The sequence below is a fragment of the Anabrus simplex genome, chromosome 1 (genome assembly GCF_040414725.1).
Source record: "Anabrus simplex isolate iqAnaSimp1 chromosome 1, ASM4041472v1, whole genome shotgun sequence".
NCBI classification, from domain to species: domain Eukaryota; kingdom Metazoa; phylum Arthropoda; class Insecta; order Orthoptera; family Tettigoniidae; genus Anabrus; species Anabrus simplex.
In genome coordinates this window covers 642,238,239-642,258,480 of record NC_090265.1, presented here as the reverse complement: position 1 = coordinate 642,258,480, position 20,242 = coordinate 642,238,239, and the positions used below count along the sequence as shown (strand labels likewise).

At 42.1% G+C, this 20,242-nt stretch overlaps 1 protein-coding gene across 1 annotated transcript in view; it reads left to right on the top strand.

Moving 5' to 3' along the window:
* The window catches only part of LOC136857251 (aryl hydrocarbon receptor nuclear translocator homolog), a 658,643-nt gene that overhangs the window by 510,722 nt on the left and 127,679 nt on the right, over window positions 1-20,242 (top strand). Inside the window, exon 5 of the mRNA XM_068225109.1 lies at window positions 9,850-9,948. Coding sequence (XP_068081210.1) covers window positions 9,850-9,948 — 99 coding nt within the window. The remainder of the gene's footprint in view (window positions 1-9,849; window positions 9,949-20,242) is intronic.

The following is a 20,242-nucleotide window of genomic DNA, read 5'->3' as shown; positions in this document are numbered from 1 at the left end:
GATATTTATTTCTTTGAGGTCCGCCATAGTTTCTTCTAGCCATTTTATTTTGACCTTCTTTGAGTTGATTACTTTGAATAATCTTTTAGTTAGTCTGTCGCTGTTCATTCTGTAGATATGGCCATAGAAATTAAGGCGCCTTTTCCGTACGGCATCAGTAAACCTGTCGGTGAAGGAGTAGAGGTCCGCTGTTCTCCTCTTAATCCACATTCCATTTTCTCTCGTAGGACCATAAATTTTCCTGAGAATTTTCCGCTCCTGCTTTTCAATTTCTGTAATTTTAGAGTGACCACCTAAGCATATGGTTTCTGAGGCATATAAAGCTTCGGGCTATACAACTGTCTTGTAGTGTCGTAATTTTGCATTACGCGATATGACTCTTTTGCTGTAGTAATTCCACGTCAGTCTGTATGCCTGGTGTTTCTTCATTGGCACTACTGTCTAATCCTGATGGTAGTATAATTTCTCCAAGGTATTTGAAGGAGGGCACCTGTGAAATTGTGCCGTTTTCCATCTCTAGCGGAGTTCTTTTGCTATTTTGACGTAGATTTTCCATGTACTTGGTTTTCTCGTAGGATATCTGGAGGCCTGCCTTTGATGCTATATTGTGTAGTCTCTGTATGGCATACTTTGTTTCATCCTTGGTCTTAGTAATGATTGCGAGATCATCAGCAAATGCTAAACATTTCACATTGACCTTACTTCCCAAATTTCCGATGTTCACACCCTTGATATCCTTTTCCCACTGTCTAATAACTTTGTCTAGAACTAAGTTAAACAGAATAGGGGAGATGCTGTCATCTTGACGAACGCCCGTACATATTTCAAAAGGCTCAGAGATTTCTCCAAGGAATTTCACTTTAGAGGTCGTATTTGTGAGGGTCTGCTGGATAAGTGCTCTGGTCTTCTTGTCCACTCTGTGTTCTTCTAGAGTATCAAATACTGTCTGTCTGTCCACAGAGTCATACGCCTTCTTAAAATCCACAAAGGTGACGATCGTGCTGGCACTTCGGCGAATCCTTAATATCGTCTTCAAGTTCAATATTTGTTCTGCACATGATCGACCTTTCCTGAAACCCGCTTGGTACTCGCCAATCAGGTGATCTGTCTGTTTTTCTAACCGGTTCAAAAGAGCTTTGGAAAGAATTGTGTATGCGATTGGCAGTAGAGATATGCCTCTATAGTTGTTTGGATCTGCCTTGTCACCTTTCTTGTGCAATGGGTGTATTAATGCACACTTCCAATCCTGTGGAATCATTTCCGTTTCCCATATTTCTACTAGGATTGCATGAATTTTGCTTACAAGATCATCTCCAAGTTTACACATCTCCGCAGAGATGCCGTCCTCTCCAGGAGCTTTATTATTTTTAAGCGATCGTATGATCTCTGCTGTTTCCTGTATTGTCGGTGGCTGTGAATCGGGGTTGGGCATGGGCTTTTCAAAGTTCAGTCTTTCCTTTGGAGGATCACAATTGAGGAGGTCTCGGAAGTAGTCAGCTAGAATGGTGCAGTTCTTTTTGGTGTTCGAATTGTTATTATTAATATTATTATTATTATTATTATTAGTAGTAGTAGTAGTAGTAGTAGTATTTTTGCTAGTGATTTAACGTCACATAACACATCGAAGGTTTTCGGCGACGTAGGGAAGGGAAAGTGATATGATTTGGAAGGTAGCGGTGGTCGCCTTAATTAAGTTACAGCCCCAGCATTTGCCTGGTGTGAAAATGGGAAACCACGGAAAACTATATTGAGGGCTGTCGAGCTCACCATCTCTCGAATGCAAGTTCACAGCTACGTGACTAGCCGCGCGGCTAATTCACTCGGTTCATTAGTTTTTCTCTTCAAAATACAGTAATGTCCCTTACACTTCTGTCAGTCGTCATGGGGAGGGAGCCTTGAGAAGGAACTAGAAGTTTGTAACTTTCTCGATATCCTGACGGGTAATCGAACCCTTAAAATGTTTCTTCTTGGTTTCGGCATTTACTTTGTTTATCAACTTTATGTATATGTTTAAAAAACAATGTAAAACAATGTAAAAAACAAAGCTTCAAATTAAGCAAATTAGTGAGGTGAAATGAAATGCGACATTCATTTTAAAGTTTTGTTCATTTTGTTTAAGATGAGTGTGTCAGGATACAGAAACAGTCCACTCATGAGATACTGTACAGTCTAACAGCGCCATGATTCGAATCTCACTCGCAGGACAAAAGAGCTTCCCAGTACTGTCGAAGAGTTTGGCTGAAAACACTCGGCAGTCTAGATGTGTTGTCACATATTTCCCTGAATTCCCTGACAGTTGAATTATATTCGTGCTTCTGTAGTGATTGTAATGCATTTCATTCTTTAATTCTCTTCTACAAGCTGCAACATAATCGTCTGTGGAATTCAAGACACAGTAGTCACGTTCATTTATTCTATACAGTGCGATCAATTTTTACCGCTCTTGGACTCTTGACCGTACAGATTGATAACCTTACTTTTATTATCTATTTTTGAACAGAGCTGTTGTTATCACTACCCATGTATAAAAGACTATTTAGGTTTGCTCCCCGTATTCAGCAATTTTCAAGCAGATATTGTCTACTATGTCTTTCAATTGAAACATCATTATACGGACTGAATTTTCACCACCACCACCACTGTTATGTCCAGTCGGAAAGTAGTGTTGAAGTATCGACAGTTTTCCTAATGCGTAAATAAAGCCGTATGGAATCGGAGTCGACGATTCTGAAATGTTGGAACTAAAGCTGCTGGTCTCACTACTCACTAGGATCTGCACCTGTTGATCTTACAAAAAAAAAAAAAAAAAAAAAAAAAAAAAACAAAAAAAAACTCATAAGGAACGCTGACAGGATATTGGGTGGTACTTTCTAGTTTAACAAGAGGAAGTAGGCTGTGTTGGGGGACACACCCACGGGGTTTTATTCCGTAGATCCGTTTTGGACGACCATGTTATGAATTAGTGAGGTGAAATGAAATGCGAGATTCATTTTAAAGTAAAGTTTTATTCATTTACGAGCAATGGTAGGAGAATGAACAAACATAAGACATTCACATGAGTGTTTCGGATATATGTTAGTACAGTACAGTTAGTACAGTGGTGTGTGCCAAGAATGGCGAGATGACGTAAGTTGTCTCTTATGTAGTTGAGTAGGTTGGTGTTCTGCTGTACGCGCGTATTGAACCCTCGTGTGGCTGGCCGGTAACATGAAGACTTCTAAGGACGTCGGAGAAACGTTGGAGAAACACAGTCCCACCCAGTAGACACTTGTCGCCTGTATATTCGTCCTCGATTCTCAGTCTGCTCCGCCATTTTTGAGGGGATCTTTATAAGGAATGAACTGTATGATGTAATTCTGGATCTGCTCCGCCATTTTTTGAGGGGACCTTTTTAAAGAATGAACTGCATGATGTAATTCTAAATAAATTCGGTATGGGGTGTGGTAGGAGTAATATTGGATGTAGATTCATCTGCTGAGAGAGGTCGCCGTGGACGTTTGAAGAAAAGGGACTCAGATATATGTAGGACTGCAGCAAATAGGCCTAAATGTATAAAGCCATGGAAAATATTAAAACTGTAAGTAACGCATACTCAGTGCATCCTCTTCAAGTCAAGTCTTTCTGCATAAACGTTTCTTTCTAGGTAATCATATATGCCCCACTGTACTACCGACAACTTTTCGCAATAATTGAGTATGTTTTGGTCATACCTGTCTGTTCCATATTTCCAGTTTAGTTCCTACGACATTGCCTTTTACATCTTGCGAATTTTGGTCGGTCCATTCCGACCTTTTTGTATACTGCCGAATTAATCACTTTTCTTACCGTACCAAAGTCTTGTTTTTTTTTTTTAATGAACTACTAATGCAATCTTCTTAAAATATGTGCTCTAAGCTTATATTGCTCCTATTTGTGACTTGTTTTCTCTGAGCGTAGTAAGTTTAATTTCCCATAAATCTCTATATCCAAACCAGATCAAAACCAAACCCCATGGCGTAACGGCCCCGAAGGGCCATGGCCTACCAAGCAACCGCTGCGCAGCCCGAAGGCCTGCAGATTACGAGGTGTCGTGTGCTCGGCACGACGAATTCTCTCGGCAGTTATTCTTGGCTTTCTAGACCGGACCGCCATCTCATCGTCAGATAACTCCTCAGTTATATAACGTAGGCTGAGTGGAACTCGAAAATATGATTTTAAAATAGCCCACCAATTAGCAGGAATGTGATTGAATAGGAATGAGCAATACGATCATCATAATCTTCTTCTCATTCTTCATAACCTCCTTCCAGTTTCTAGGAATAAGTATTTAATAGGGATATGACCCAGCTTTACGGCCGGATGCCTTTCCTAACGCCAACTCCGTGTAGAGCGTTGTTCTGTGGTAGTTGTTATCCTTTCAGAATATTTAATTATTTACTATAAATGGGAAATATGATTAAAATTCTTCATTATGAAGATAATATTTGCGATATTTGTAGGCTAATAATCCTATGTAGTGCAGTATTACTTGTCCAAGGAACTCGTCCCTAGTTTCGGGAAGTCTTTCAGTAATCACTATTTGTTGAAGGGGCACATGTTTTTACAAATATATCCGTTGCGGTAATTGCTGGAACCAGTTTTTCAGGTGAAAGTAAATTTTTGCACCTTCACTTTGTTTAGAAGTCGAATGGCACGAGTAAAGTAGGCCACAGATCGACTGAAAGGGGAACTAAAGAATTGAACTAAAGAATTACACTGCACCGTGATATTCGGCGAGGCCTCTGTTATTTTTCGAGGGAGCTTGGATGCTGCGGGGATGATATTGCACTAAACTCTGGTTAATCCAGCCTCTCAGTAATCCGGTCTGTTGTAGAGATGAGTTTCTATGCTGTGCTACGGCTAATAAGTGGACGTCAACAATGTGTCGACGAATTTTGAAATCGTGGCTTGATTTACAGTACCATATCATGTCACCAAAAAAGAATCACATTACCTTAGACTAAATCTGAAGCAGACAAGTTGGAGTCAAAGCAGTAGTGTAATTCGGAATCACCAATTCTTGACACTTGTTTGTCAGTAAATAGACATGTTTAACAAGCTTCTAGGAGGAGAGAAAATTGATGAGAAGACGTTACCAAGTGGCTAAGCGAGGATAACTGCGAAGTAGGCTAGATTTTAACCCGTGAAGAAATAATCAAAAGTGTTCTGGAAAGTAAAGATGAAAGTGATGAAGACGGGGACATAGCAGAAGTAGGGAGCATTTCTCACATTGCTGGTGTCGAAGCTGCAGATATCTTCCTGTAGGATATTTTAGTGCAAAAACCACATACGTGCAGCACTGACGTAACGTTTGTTAAGCGGTTGCATGAAAAAGCATGCCGCCAGCAAGCCACTTCTTTACGGCAACTAAAGATTTCGTAGTGTACCTACCTACTCATTGTACTACTCAAGGGTAAAATTTTTCTGCTGGTTTTTCCTTAAATGTACGAATGATGCATTGTTAATACTGGGTTCGTAACGAAGGTATTCAACTAAATTTCCCAGACACTCTCATTAATCCAACAATTTTTCTATTTCGGCACCCCTCTGTGGAAGGAATGGTTGGATTAGCGAGAGTCTGGTGTATTTCGTTTCATTTTTCAGTAAACGACTTTTAATTTGGACACACAAAATACCTTATTTTTTGTATTGTATTGTAATCCTTAAGCTTAAGTTTGCGTAGCCATGACCAAGTGACATGGCCAAGTATTACGAATCTTTTCACTTTTAATTTGCATTGTGAATATGGTAGGTTTGAACCCCACCCTCAGCATCCTTGATGGTGAGTTTCTGTGATTTACAATTTTATCACCGGGCAGGTACTAGCGTTGTCTGTAAGTTAAGGTCACGACGTCTACCTGTTCACTCCTAGCTAGTACTTTATTATCCCAACGTCGCCGAAAACGTTTGTGGGTTAGTGTGACATTTAACTCATAGCAGCCATGGTGTGTTGGAACCTCACAGTCAGCAATTCTGAAGATGGTTTTCTATGTTCACACCAGGAAAATACTGCCGCCTTCCCAGTCCTGGCCCATTACTGTCCCAGCGTCACCGAAAACATGTGCTTGTTAGTGTGACGTTATATTCATGCAAAAAGGGAATTTTAGCTGTAGGTGTAGGATTATATTGTGTAAATGGTAAGCATATAAATTCTAGTTGTTTCTCAGAGTTAGGCTACTGTGCTTTATATCACGAGTAGGAACATTACTACTGTATGTTAGCAGTACCAGTAGCTTTGCCAATAGTCGAACGCCGAAGGGGCGGGTCGTTGTTTCGGGAGGACAAATTAGCAATACCACCAAGTCTGATATCGCACAAACGATAAGGCAAACTCGCAGTATTGGACAAACAGTAGGAATTAACGCAACCCGCATACCTTCTTCCGATTACAGCTGCAACAACAAATCTCGTGAAAATGAAAATCCACAGCCTGTTTCCGGTCATTCGACCGGGTCAGGAATGGAATGAATGAAGCCCCCATCTAGCGGCGAGGATTGGAATTGTGCCGGCTGCCGAAGCCTGTCGCAATCCTCTGGGGCAATGATTAATGGCTGACAGATGAAATGATGCTGGAGAGTGTTGCTGGAACGAATGATGCCAGGGAAGACCGGAGTACCCGGGAGAAAAACCTGTCCCGCTTCCGCTTTGTCCGGCACAAATCTCACATGGAGTGACCGGGATTTGAACTACAGAACCCAGAGGTCGGTGCGCTGACGCCTGAGTCACGGAGGCTAACAAATCTCGTACGGAACACAAATGAACACTGAAACTGTTGTACGTTGAACACTAGCACGATCCCTTTAAGTATAAAAGAACGCACCTGTGCCATATCACAAATATGAAAATTGTCTCTTTTTTAGACTGAGGACTGAATCTTAGGCCATGAGTGGTCTATTCTAGTGTTTAAAAATTGTCAGTGAATCTGGGATTAAATATAAAGCACAAATAGTGATAAAAGACGGTTGAAAGCAAAGTGTGTTTTTCTTCGATAATATGACCCCTGCTAAGAAGGAAGTCTACAAACACATTGACTACTCGTCAAACACTTGACATATGATACGTTTTTAAGCAGCTGTTATCAGAATAAAATGTTCTCCCTGGCTATTGTGTGTTCTCATCCTGAGCGCGCGTAAATTCCTTGAGTGAAAATTATTATGAATATTTTCTTGTAGTCACTGCCTATCTTTACAGCCCGTGAGTCGACAGCGTTGTAGGGTGGTCTGGTTACTGGGTATTTAGCCTTCCCGTCTCATATGCCGTTAAATTCTCCGTTCAAACACAATGTGGGACAATAGCTCCACCAGCACGAAGCACGCTCACTGCTGCTATTGGAATTTCATGATGATTCTACATTCCTTTGGAGCTGCAGTTAGTCTTGGTTACTCTTGTAAAATATTCTCTCTTCCTTCCAAAAAATTTGCTGTGAAATATATTAACTAGATAAGATCATTGGGGTGATGTTTATTATACGTAATTTGCAACGACATAAACAAGTGCATATTCACTATTTTGGTTATGTTTGACAAGTGAGTAAACCAGTGGGAATTATGTCTGGTACCGTGGCTTGTTGGCCATTGATCCGAGGGGTCACTGGTTCGATTTCCACAAGGGTAGGGTATTTTAACCTGAAGTGGTAGATATCTCTGGCTCGTTGTTTAGGTGTGAGTTACGTTTACATGATTAAAATTCACAGACGCGAAGGTCGCCGATAGGCGTCAATTCGAAAGACTCTCAGGAGGCTATACACCGTTTTGTTGTTGTTATTGTTGTTGTTGTTGTTGATACAGCGGGAATGATGTATGTCCTTTCTGCGAATTTCATGGTAGAACATTGTGTACAGTAAATTATTCACGAGAACAACTTAAAGGTGAATTGGTTTTGAATTCCAGAAATTTGTTCTTTTTTAGGTAACACCGCATGAATGTTGGGGTTGTACACAACTTACCGCTACCTGCTCTATCCCAGCTTCATTAAATTATTAGTAAAAAGCTAAAGAAAATTACCTGACAGAAGTTCACTCGTACTAAATGCACGATACTGATCACCATATACCGCCAACCGGTTATTTATTTATTTATTTATTTATTTATTTATTTATTTATTTATTTAATAAAAAAACACACTTATAGAAACAAATTGTACACTACTACAGAGTCTGATTGAAAGTTTTCAGCCATTGGACAGCGTCATTGCCAACTGCGTGTAGGGCAGGTAGGCTTCCTATCAGTCTTCTTTCCTTTATTTGGGTGGTTGTGGGGGAGGGTGGAGGGCAGTCCTCATTGTGCCCTGTACAGTCTGCTCGGCCGCGCTGTCGCTTAGGGAGTTGCTCCACAGCCCCCATTGGTGTAGAGGGGTATGGCGCAGACAGTGACTCGTCCTGAATCTGTTAAGCTGTCACTACGTCTTGCGGGGCAACCCAGTGACTGGACGTAGTGCGCTGCGCAGAATCCAAGACCAAACAAAAAAGAAGAAAAGTCTTGCAGGGCAGGTCAGATCCGGGTAGTTTCTGCGTGGGATAGGCGACCACCTCGCCATTGCTCAGGTGGTTGTCCTGTCACTTCCTTTCAGTGTCATTAGTGAAGTTGGCTCCCAGCCTAGCTGCCATTTCGTGCGCCGGCCTTTTGGGTTTAAGTCGCGTGGCCGAAAGCCTCTGCCGGTCAAGTTTGCAGGGATGCGTCTTCGGTATCCAGCACCTTTTACTATTGGTGCGAAAATGCTACTTACCGCCTGATATTCGGCGGACAGATAAAGGGCCTGGAGCCAGAGGAGGAGAGTGGATTTCCAACTGGTCCTTTGCCAGTAATTCAGCGTCTCACTAACACATCGAAGGCTCTCGGCGACGCAAGCGTCCGTGGCCTTAATTAAGGTACAGTCCCAGCATTTGCTTGGCGTGAAAATGGGGAAAACCACGGAAAAGTCTCTTCAGGGCTGCCGACGGTCGGATTCAAACCCACCATCTCCCGAAGGCAAGCTGATAGCTATGTGACTTTCACCGCACGGCCAACTCGCTCGGTGCTGATGGTTCTCATAGCAGAGTTTACCTGCACGTCAACCTTTCTGGTATGTATATTATTGACCCAAACAGCGGCGCAGTACTCGGCGGTGGAGTAGACGAGACCCATTGTCGCACATTTTAGGACGCTATATTGAAGCAATAGTAACAACAGTAACGACTCATGCAATAACATAAATGCGTTTCCGATAACCGTATAGGCCTAAGCAGTTAGTGGGACGTAAAACCAATACCATTAAATGATAACCTAAACTATCATAGATAGTTCGTACACCTGCCTCTGCTGGCGAGACCTAGCATTTACAGTTCACTGTCTCTTCTAGTATGGGCTAGAACAAATTTTATACTTTCATCCATAGCTGAGGTATGAGTGATGTCAGTAATGCCATTCCTTGTGCAGCAGTATTCTCTGTTCTAAATGGTGTAAAAATGTTGCTCATATGGCCTACAACATCAACTTCCGGTTCGATCAGAAAAGCGACCGGAAACTACGCCACTCCTCATTTCTTTAGAAAACCTCTTCAGTGACTCCTAGACCATAGATGACAGCTGATGCGGAGCTCTTGAGTATCAAGCCAGCATTCAGGCTGAATACTCAACATACATACAGTTTCTACTTACAGGTTTCGAGGAGCAATAGTCGAAGCAGTTCCTGGGCTCTAAAATGAATCGCCAGCAGCAATCATGATAAATGTGCAACTAACCTGTCTCTCAGAAAATCCAATTCTATTGTCTTATTTTAAATGTACTTGATATACCTGTTGTTTTGGTTTATACTGTGATTTATTTCTAATATTTTTGTTGTGTAACTGTTTCAGATTCTTCTCGATATGGACGGGTTTATGTTGATCGTCAATGCCACCGGCAAAATTGTGTTCGTGACTCACACCGTGGAGAAGTTACTGGGTCATCCTCAGGTTAGCCTGCTTGGTGTTAAATTTTGGAATGCTTAATTTTAAGTGAAGTTTATTCTTGGGTTAAAGAGAACATTCTTGACTAAACATACAGTTTAAAAAAATTAGGGGAACATGTTTTGTGACGTCTGGTATGTGAACGTTAATTTGGTAGATGGGGTTCCAATGGTCGTACAGCATATCTTGAGACCTTAGCTGCTCAGGGTATGTCAAAGCGAAGTTATACTCCATCTGTAGGCGTAGCCATTCAGGTGACCCCTCAAAACAAAGTGAATAGTGGTGCGTCCGTGTGTCGTTGTGAGGTACACAGACTACTGCGGTCATTTCAGCACGTTGTACGTCAACCAGCACATCCCATGAGTCATCTTAACGAGGTTCAAGTCGCACACCGTCACTTTGATCCAGGAAGGATGGAGTTTTCGGCGTGTTGCTGTGGATCTCAATGTCTCTCCGTCAGTTATTCAACGCTTGTGGAATCGCTACAATGAGGCAGGCCAGTTCACAGGTCGTGGTCGCATGACAATCCCACAGGAGGACCGATATCTGACCATCTGTGCGTTGTGGTGCCGTTCAGCAACTGCCAGAGAACTGCAACAAGACCTCAGAAGGGTCACTGAAGTCACGGTGTGTGACCAGACATTAAGGTACAGGTTAAGAGAAGTGTCCGTACGACCCAGACGTCCCGTTCGAGTGCCCCGTTTAACGCAGCAACATCGCGCAGCTCGCCTTCTGTTTGCCCGTACCTACGTCAACTGGCAACTTTGCCAATGGAGACCTGTGTTGTTCACAGACAAGCCCAGATTTCCCCTGAAACAGAGTGATGGACGTCAACGTGTATGGAGACACCGTGGTGAGCAGTACATGCCAAAAGTTGTCCAGAAAGGCGACCGATTCGGACAAGGTTCTGTGATGGTGTAGGGTAACATCAGTATTGATTGCCGTACGGATCTTGTCGTCCTCCATGATAATCTTACCGCTGCGGGGTACATCGAGCAGATACTGCTACAGTATGTGTTGGTTTGCTGCATACGGTGTTGGCCCTGAATTCGTACTCATGCTCGACAATGCCAGAGCTCATGTAGCGCGCATCACCAGAGCTGTCTTGCGAGAACTGGACATTCAAGAGATGGAATGGCAAGCAGTGAGTCCCGACCTTAATCCCATCGAGCATGTGTGGGATAGGCTTGACAGAAGTGTTCGTGGGCGTCCTGTTGTTCCACCACAGACACTCCAAAGACCTCGAATAGGCTCTCATTGAAGAATGGGGCCTGATACCGCAACGTGACCTCCGTCGACTTATACGGAGCATGTCACATAGGTGCCAAGCTGTCTCGAACTGTGATTAAAAACCACCCTGGAGGACTGTTATAACTTTGTTTTCACCCCTATTTGGACATTTCCGTTTGTGTTCTGAAAATGAACGCGAATACATCGATGCTATTTTGTATACTTAAACGGTAAAGAATAAAGGTAATATATCTGGGTGTGAGGTATTGTTTTGTGGAGCATGGCATACGTTCAAAAACATGTTCTCCTAATTTTTTTGAACGGTGTAGTTTTTCCTTATGATTCTGTTTAGAATTCATAATGTTCAGTGTTGCGTAGTTAAGAGTTAAGATAACAGATAACTAGAGATTTTCGGTCGATTAACACGTGATGACGTTTCTAATCAGTTTGGAAGATCTTTGAAATTTAACCATAGTAAAAGGCACTTGTTCAGTAATAATGAAATTGTCTTCGATTCTAAAAATGTGATCAGTAGCAAAATTCATGGTATGGGCAATGAGGACCATAGCACGGGACGGGGTGTAGGAAGTTGGACGTTGATTTTTTGTACAAAAGTCCGCTCAGTTTTTTTTTTTTTCCTCCAGAAAGTGAATTATGTACAGTCGCTCAAAATATGAATGAGCGCGTTCTTGATAACTGTTTTGCCGAAGACCCAACGCAATGGCAGATTTACACGTGAAACTTTACAGTAGTGTGAGGGATTATAATTTTATATTAGTCTACGAAGTTACTTTACTTATGCCTTCGAGTTTTTGCTCTAGTCTCGGGAACCAAACACGAAATGAAGTAAAAAAAAATGTCCTGAGAACTTCGGTCTCTACAAATAAAAGCAGGTAGAGGCATTGGGTTTAACCACTGACAGTGTGACAGTTGGGAGCTTGCATAAGTTCAAATTCTCCCATTGAGCTGGACTTTTGTTGTTGTTGTTGTTTATGTTCACTTTTGGTATACTGATTCCTCATTGCTAGCAGAGATGTGAATGCATGGATAATATATATTTATTACAGCTAGCTTTTACTCCTTCACTGGAGTTTTGTCTTTACGCTCGAGGACTAAACAAGAAACAATATAAATACGCCTTAGATTTTACGTCAACAGTAGAACAAACCAGAAACAAACAAAGACAAATCAATATCGGGTCTGCCGACCGTCGTGCTCTATGACTGCTCGAAGTTTTGTTCCCGAAGTTTGAGTGGCATTGTCCACAACTCTTCTTTTGAGATTGAGTGACGACGCCGTTCCCGCAGAATTCTCATCATTAGACATTCTCAAAGTGGGGTTCATGTCAGTACTATTTGGAGGTCAAGATATTACCTTGCTTGCGAAGCAAACCATCGCTGAACTGCCTTTGAGGGCGGAAGCTAACATGCTGTTCTTTGGAATAGATTGTGTACAATGCTGGAATCAAACAGAGACTCAGAACTGTTAGTAAATCTGGGCTCGAGCATGGGGCCACAACCAATGCACAGCACTATGAAAACACGTTGCAGAAACTGAAGCATGCCATAAAGTAAAAACGAAGAATATGCTATCGAACAGCATTGCCCTTCTTCGTGACAACGCCTGGCCCTACACTGTCATTTCTATGAGGAATACGCTTCAACAACCTCCCTACTGTCCAGATCTCTCTCCATGCAGTTTTCACATCTTTGGGGAACTGAAGAAAGCCATTCGCAGATACGAATTTGCATCGGACGACGTCTTTGACTGGGTGCAGATGTGGTTCCGTCAATTGCCCTCCAGTTTTATCAAGAATGGAACTGACCATATCATCCCCCAGTGGGAATAAATGACTTATCAGTTCTGGTGATTGATTTTCGAAGTACGAAATGTTTTACTATGCTTTTTGCTTGGTGACGCGTTTTCATTTGGCTGCCCGTTATATAAGTTGGCTTTACGTCGCACCGACACTGATAAGTCTTACGGCGATGATGCGATAGAAAACAGCTAGCAAGTGGCCGAAGTCTTAATTAAGGTGCAGCCTGGTGTGAAGATGGGAAGCCACGAAAAACCATCTTCACGACTGCCGACAGTGGGGTTCGAACCCACGATCTCCTGAATGCAAGCTCACAGCCGCGCGTCCCTATCTGCACGGCCAACTTGTTCGGTAACGCACCAGTTATTCACAGCACAAATGATTACAAAAGTGAAGTGCAACGGTCACAAAACAAACGTTGTGTTGTACTTGGTCTTTTGCATTCCGAGGGTTAATTGTACTACTTTTTTCGGTGTTGTTTGATGGTGCCGTACTTGTTTCGGTAGAACCACTCGTTGCATGTATTGCTAAAATTTGGCGGCTTAACATGTCCGTTGTCTTTACACTATTAAACAGGAGTGGCAACGGGCAGTGCGACTATTACACAGTCCTATAAACACATGACCCTTGAACACGCATGCACAGAAATGGTGTCCCTACACAAACAATCAACACTGCCCCACTCCAGTACTGAAAAAGAGGGGAGGGGCTGAAGGAGTAGTGTTGAACGCCACTCCAGTACCGAAAAGGAGGGGTGAACGGACAGTACTGAAGGCACAGTGTTTGTGTTGCTATACATCCACCACTGTGCTAATTTCAGTCACAACAGTCTTATAGTGGGCTGTCTACCTGCAGCAATGCTTTAAGCGAGGAGGTGGAGGCATGCCATGCTTTTTTTTTATATCGGGACATAATTTCAGTGCATGTCTGTACCATGCATACGAGCTAGGCTAGAAAACACCCTGCCGCAATGTGTTGCACGTGGCGCTTTGAGTGTGGTGATTCTAGCTCGCCAGGAGCGAGCTGGCACGAGCTGCTAAAACATTGTGCGCGCCTCTGTCGGTGGTTCGGGCGCCCCGGGCAAGTAGACAACTTAGCAACACAGTGTACTCCCACCTCGCGTCATCTGAAGTGCAACAAGTGCGCTGAAAGTGTGTAATCTGCTATTATAGCCCGTTTACACATCATTTCGCGGCAGTTACGGATTCCGCATTCCTCGCTATTGTATGTTCATCACTCAGTACACGACGCCTTTGCTGGCAGGTTGTAGTGTTTACAGTGCACTGTCTCCTGGTATGGGCTAGAATAAATTTATTACTTTCATGGACCTGTCTCTCTCTCATCTTTGGCTTTGACGAGGTATGAACGATTCTAGTAATACCGTTCCTTATGCAGCCAGTCCCTGTTATGAATGGTGTGAAAATATCGCTCATAGAGTCGGTTGGTGCGTGCATTTCAGTGGATCTGGCAGACTGATATGTAATAGCAACGGCTGGCTCAGTGAGGAAAGCAACGAGAAACTACCTCATCTCTCTAGTATGCCTCTTCAGTGACACCTAGGCTATCTATGACAGCTGTTGGTGGGGCATCAAACCAGCCTTCGGGCTGAATACCCAACATACATACATACATACATACATACATACATACATACATACATACATACATACATACATACATACATACATACATACACTCAGTACACATAGCCACATACAGCGTAATAATGATTTAATGATTTGCAGCTTTGCAGATTTTGAAAGCATTCCACTTGTTTATTCACACACTTCCATTTTGTAAAAAGAACCGACTAGTTTTGCCAGTTAAAATCATTTCATTGCAATGTTCTTGTAACAAAAATATTTCAGATACATTTCTTTACAGTGCCAAACAAAAATAAAGCTTTTCTACAAACATAGTATAATACAAAATACACAATAAAACAGAAGTTTACTTTTTATGTCACACTGTTGTTCATATATATTCCACCACTTTAAATAAACATACACCGAGCTCGATAGCTGCAGTCGCTTAAGTGCGGCCAGTATCCAGTATTGGGGAGATAGTAGGTTCGAACCCCACTGTCGGCAGCCCTGAAGATGGTTTTCCGTGGTTTCCCATTTTCACACCAGGCAAATGCTGGGGCTGTACCTTAATTAAGGCCACAGCCGCTTCCTTCCCACTACTAGCCCTTCCCTGACCCATCGTCGCCATAAGACCTATCTGTGTCGGTGCGACGTGAAAGCAACTAGCAAAATAAATAAATAAATAAATAAATAAATAAATAAATAAATAAATAAATAAACATACGAATAAAATTCCCCATAGGAGTAATCCTAATATTTTAGGGAGTAACCCTGGCTCTAATGACAGCTTGACATCTCGCTGCATGGAATTTACAAGCCATTAACACTTTCCACGGCTGATACTGAACCACTCTTCGGTCTCTACTCTTTTTAACTCCTCTTTGGGTGGAACATTTCTACTGTTGGCCTTAGATTTCAAAAATGCCCATAAATATTCAATAGGGTTGACGTCAGAAGACGGGAGAGTCTTTTCAATTGTTTAGAGTCTCGATATGTTTCGGGTCGTCATGTGGAAACGTGTAGGCTGGTAGCATTTACAATTTTGTCCTTATTGGCCTCTCTCCATACCAGGTGGGCATCAACTGATCCAAAAATGTTGGTTTTAGTTTCATCGGACTGGATGACATTACTCCAAAACTCCTGGTTCTTCTATAGATGTTCTTTTGTGAAGAGTGATCTTGCAGCCTAGTTCTTCATACTAACATAGGACCTCTTCGTTGCTACTCTGCCATTGTAACCCTGTCTGTGTTAATACTCGGCGAAGGTTTCAGTACGCATTTTCTTCCCAGTAGTAACTTCCAGTTCTACCCGCAGCTTAGGAGCACTTAGCCGGCGGTTGGCTTTCACTCGCCTCAAAATTAGTCGTTCTTCTTGTTGACTTAGATTTTTTGTTTGTTTTGCTAGTGGCTTTACGTCACACCATCACAGATAGGTCTTGTGGCGACGATGGTATAGGAAAGGGCTAGGAGTGGGAAGGAAGCGGCCGTGGCCTTAAGTAAGGTACAGCCCCAGCATTTGCCTGGTGTGAAAATGGAAAAACACGGAAAACCATCTTCAGGGCTGGCGACAGTGGGATTCGAACCCACTATCCCCCGGATGCAAGCTCTCAGCTGCGCGCCCCTAACCGCACGGCCAACTCGCCCGGACTCTTTTTGTTTTAGTTCTCTTGGTAAATTCTTCACTGACCCTTCATACTTTAAGTTATCCACGACATATTGAACTGTGGCGTGACTTTTCTCCACAGTTTTTCTTAGGGAGAGTTCTCGAAGTGCTAGATTTATAATTGTCTGTTTCAATTCGAAACCAAGCTCCTTTCCATTGGCCATTTCTACCAACACTCTCACAGGTTGCAGGCGAACACAACTGCTTACGCCGAGCTCAAATTTTATCGAACGAATAATACATATAGGCCTACACTAACAAAGTGACTTGTACTTGAGTATGTAAATAGTGTTTACTTTTGTATGGAGAGACTATGTGCACGAGGAAATAATTTGTGCTTTTCTACGAACATAGTATAATACAAAATGCGCAATATAACAAAAATTGTATTTTTTAATGTCACCTTGTTATCCAGCCATTACTGTAAATAAACATACGAATAAAAAACCCATAGCAGATGTTTAGATCTCGCTATTACCTTCAAAGTATAAACATGTAATTTAGTAATTTCAGTAACTTGATAGGGAAATGGAATGTTGTATAATGAAATGGACTGTGTATGAATAAGAAAGCAACATACTGTATGAGGAGCTGAATCACTCTTCGGCTCCTTCGTTGAATGGTTGGTGTAATAGCCTTCGGTTCAGCGGGCGCTGGGTTCGATTCTCTACTGGGTTGGGGATTTTAGCCGCGTCTGGTTAATTCCTGTGGCTCGGAGACTGCGTATCTGTGATTTTCTTAAGTGCTCACCTCATCATCATTTCCAGAGAACACACCATACTCCCGACCGCCACAGAAACACATAATAGCGAATACGTCCCTCCACATAGGGTTGACGTCAGGAAGGGCATCCGTCCGTAAAACTGGACTAGGTCCACATACGCCAGGTAGATCGCACCACCAAGGACTGAGAAAGACGACTTAAGTAGGGGAGCTGAAATACAAATATTTCCAAAATAATGTGCGTTTGATATCATTTATATTTGAGTGTTCTGACGTAACAGGAAGGTTAAAGGCAACTAAATACGGACAAAACTCCAATCGACTTTAAATATTTAAACGTATATTTTTATGGCTAAATATTTAAACGTAATTTTTATGGCAAACGGGAATTCGACAGAGTATGAAGGATTCCGTGAGACCAGAGATCTAAAGGGGGAGAAATTTCGTTGACTGCTCTCTTAGCCCTTGCTGACCAAGTAGGGTCTACTGTCGGAGGCTTTTGAGAACAAGAATTTATTAAGGGAGTTAAAATAGGAAAGATCTCACAAGGAAATATGGCATATGGAAGTGTAAGCAATGGCATGCTTTGCTCGGGTCTCCTGGTCGTTAGATACGGCCACCCACAATTATGAGACCTTATATAGCATGGATTGTTTTGTGGTGCTTTTTTGCTTTTCAGCCGTTGTGATATTTTAACCTACTAGGGAACGTTCGGAATATCTACGCTGAAATAGCTCCACTATATCTAAGAAAACATGTTATGATTTAGAAAGCTGTAGTGGAAAGTAGTTGTTTCAAGGTGAGATAAAAGTAATGTACAAAAAGATTAAGTAATGGAATATAATATCCTCGCCCTGCATACATACCATTACAGAATCCGTATGTAGATTTGGGTGAGCCGTGAAATCCTGCTAGCCCCTTTCGAAGGTAGAGAGACATTAACGAGCAATTTGTGTTAGTACGTTTCAAACTCTCGATGCAATATTTCAGTTTAGATATGGGGGTACGGGGGGGGGGGCTCATTTTGTTTACTAACTTTGGAACTAAATTGGTGCTTAAGGTTGCGGGATTGAATCGTGGCGTGGTCAGTTGATATTACAGAGTTTTTGTGTGTGAGACATTCCTGTTAGGACATATACTGATATACTTCCGGACCCGAAAACTGAACGGACTCTTGTACAGAAGAATCAGCGTCAAATTTGAGATACTTCATCCTGTGCATTGTCTTCCGTAATACACTGTTTCGGCGTTCTGCCTGCAAAAACCACTGGTGTGACATATTTTAGCTTAGAAGTTTGGCCGGTAAGGTTTTGTCATCTGCGGTTCACTATTGTGCGAATAATTTCAAGGAATACTCGCTCTTCACGATATATTGCTGCAGGTCAGTATTTCTCCGAAAATATTATCACATAGCGGTTTTCGCAGGCGCAATGACGATTTCTTGTCTTGTTTAATATACATTTCTACAGCGCATTCTTTCTCAATTAGGGAAGTGACAAGTAGCATGTAGGACAATTTGTAGTGAATGTTGTCATTAAAACCCGTGCTATAGTTCAGTTCTTACGAGTTTCGACTTGACATTTGAACGCTGCCTTTTGGCGGAGGCTAAATGAATTAATAAACAGCCAGTTATAGGCAGCCGATCGCTCCGATAGAGCGCGTTAGACTCACGTTCCGTTTACCAGTGTTGTCGATCTGTTCTTTACAGAACGTTGTTCTATCAGCTGTGTGTTGTATCGTGCTCAGTTCTTTGAGTTGATTGAGCGGTTGAAGGAGCACAATATTTCGGTTCGCGATGATGTAAGGAAGGGGGGATCTCGTGCATCTTGTGAAACAAAGCAAGCCCTTCGTACCCAGTTTACGTGGTGGGTGAAATAGCCAGGAAACATGGACATAAAGTTGTTCGCCTTCCACCCTACCATTACCATCTTAATGCCATAGAACTGATTTGGGCCAAAGTGAAGAATTATGTACCTGAGAATAACGGACTCTTCACAGTTTCGGAAGTTGAAAGATTTCTTTTGGAAGCTGTAGACCGTGCAAGTGCGGAAGACTGGTGCAAGGTTGTAAGACACAATCCGAGATAAGTGAAGCTTGGCAGAGGGAAAGTATCAGAGACGATTATGTTGAAGACATTATCTTGTTACGATCAAGTGAGAGTGAAACCTCAACAGCCAATGATTCAGAAATGAGTGGTGTATTCCATTTTTAGGACTTTTTTTTTTCCTTCCTTAGGAGAAATTGAATCTATCAGCAACGCGAGCTCTTCTAGATTTTGAGTTGAAATTTAATTTAATTTTCTTGCGTTTTATCTGTTCGAGCATTAATCTGTTTTTATCTTATAGCCGTATCCTAAATATGTTTTGTGTTATTGTTCATCTTAAGTGAGTTATGCGTGTTGCTACAAAGGATAATTGATTCTGGACTTATATTCGAGTATATACATTTCCGTTCGTGTTGTGTGACGTGAATCGGCTGTTTGTACTCGTAACAATTTGGCGCCAATGTCTGACTTCCGGGTAACTGTCAAGTCGAAACTCATAGAAACGGAACTATAGAAGCTTAGAAGTGCGTCCTTTTATTGACAGAGTGTAGATACACGGCTGTTTATTAACTCGTCAAGAAATACCTGTGATATGTACTACTTCATTTCTATCGTGCTTGTAATCGGGGAATTTATATTCTCACTCACTTTTTGTGTTAGGAAATGTATGCATGCTTGTATGTTTAATAATAATAATAATAATAAATTTGTAGCCATTGTAGGCAGACTTTTATTACACTCCATTAGGTGTGGTTTAGGATGTTGGAGCGAATATGCTCTATTGTTAGAAATACATTCATTGGTCTTTAAACTACTGACTTGCATGTTTTTACTTAGAATAGTTTGCTGGAGTGCAGATCAGAGCGTGATAACCACGTGGCATCGTTCCTGGCTTCTCAGCAAGGGGACCGCGGCTCGAATCATGGACCAATGCACGTGGGTTTTTTGAAGTAAAAAGTCACGCGCTATTGTGAGGTCACGAAAATCTACAAAGGTGGTGTTTTTTTTAAATATATATATAGAAGAAACCTCTTAGTAGCATGATTTGCGTTCCTATTCAAAGGCTTCTGGGATCTGTTTAGTATCTAATGGTTCCCTCCGACGCACTGTCTGTCTTTAGTTGAAATGTATTGAAAAGATGATTGCCGGTTGCTGATCGTTGGTTTCACTACTTCATAGGTAGGCGTTACTTACCAAATTTTCTGCGCTGCCGTTCATCATTGATGTACCGATTTCTCC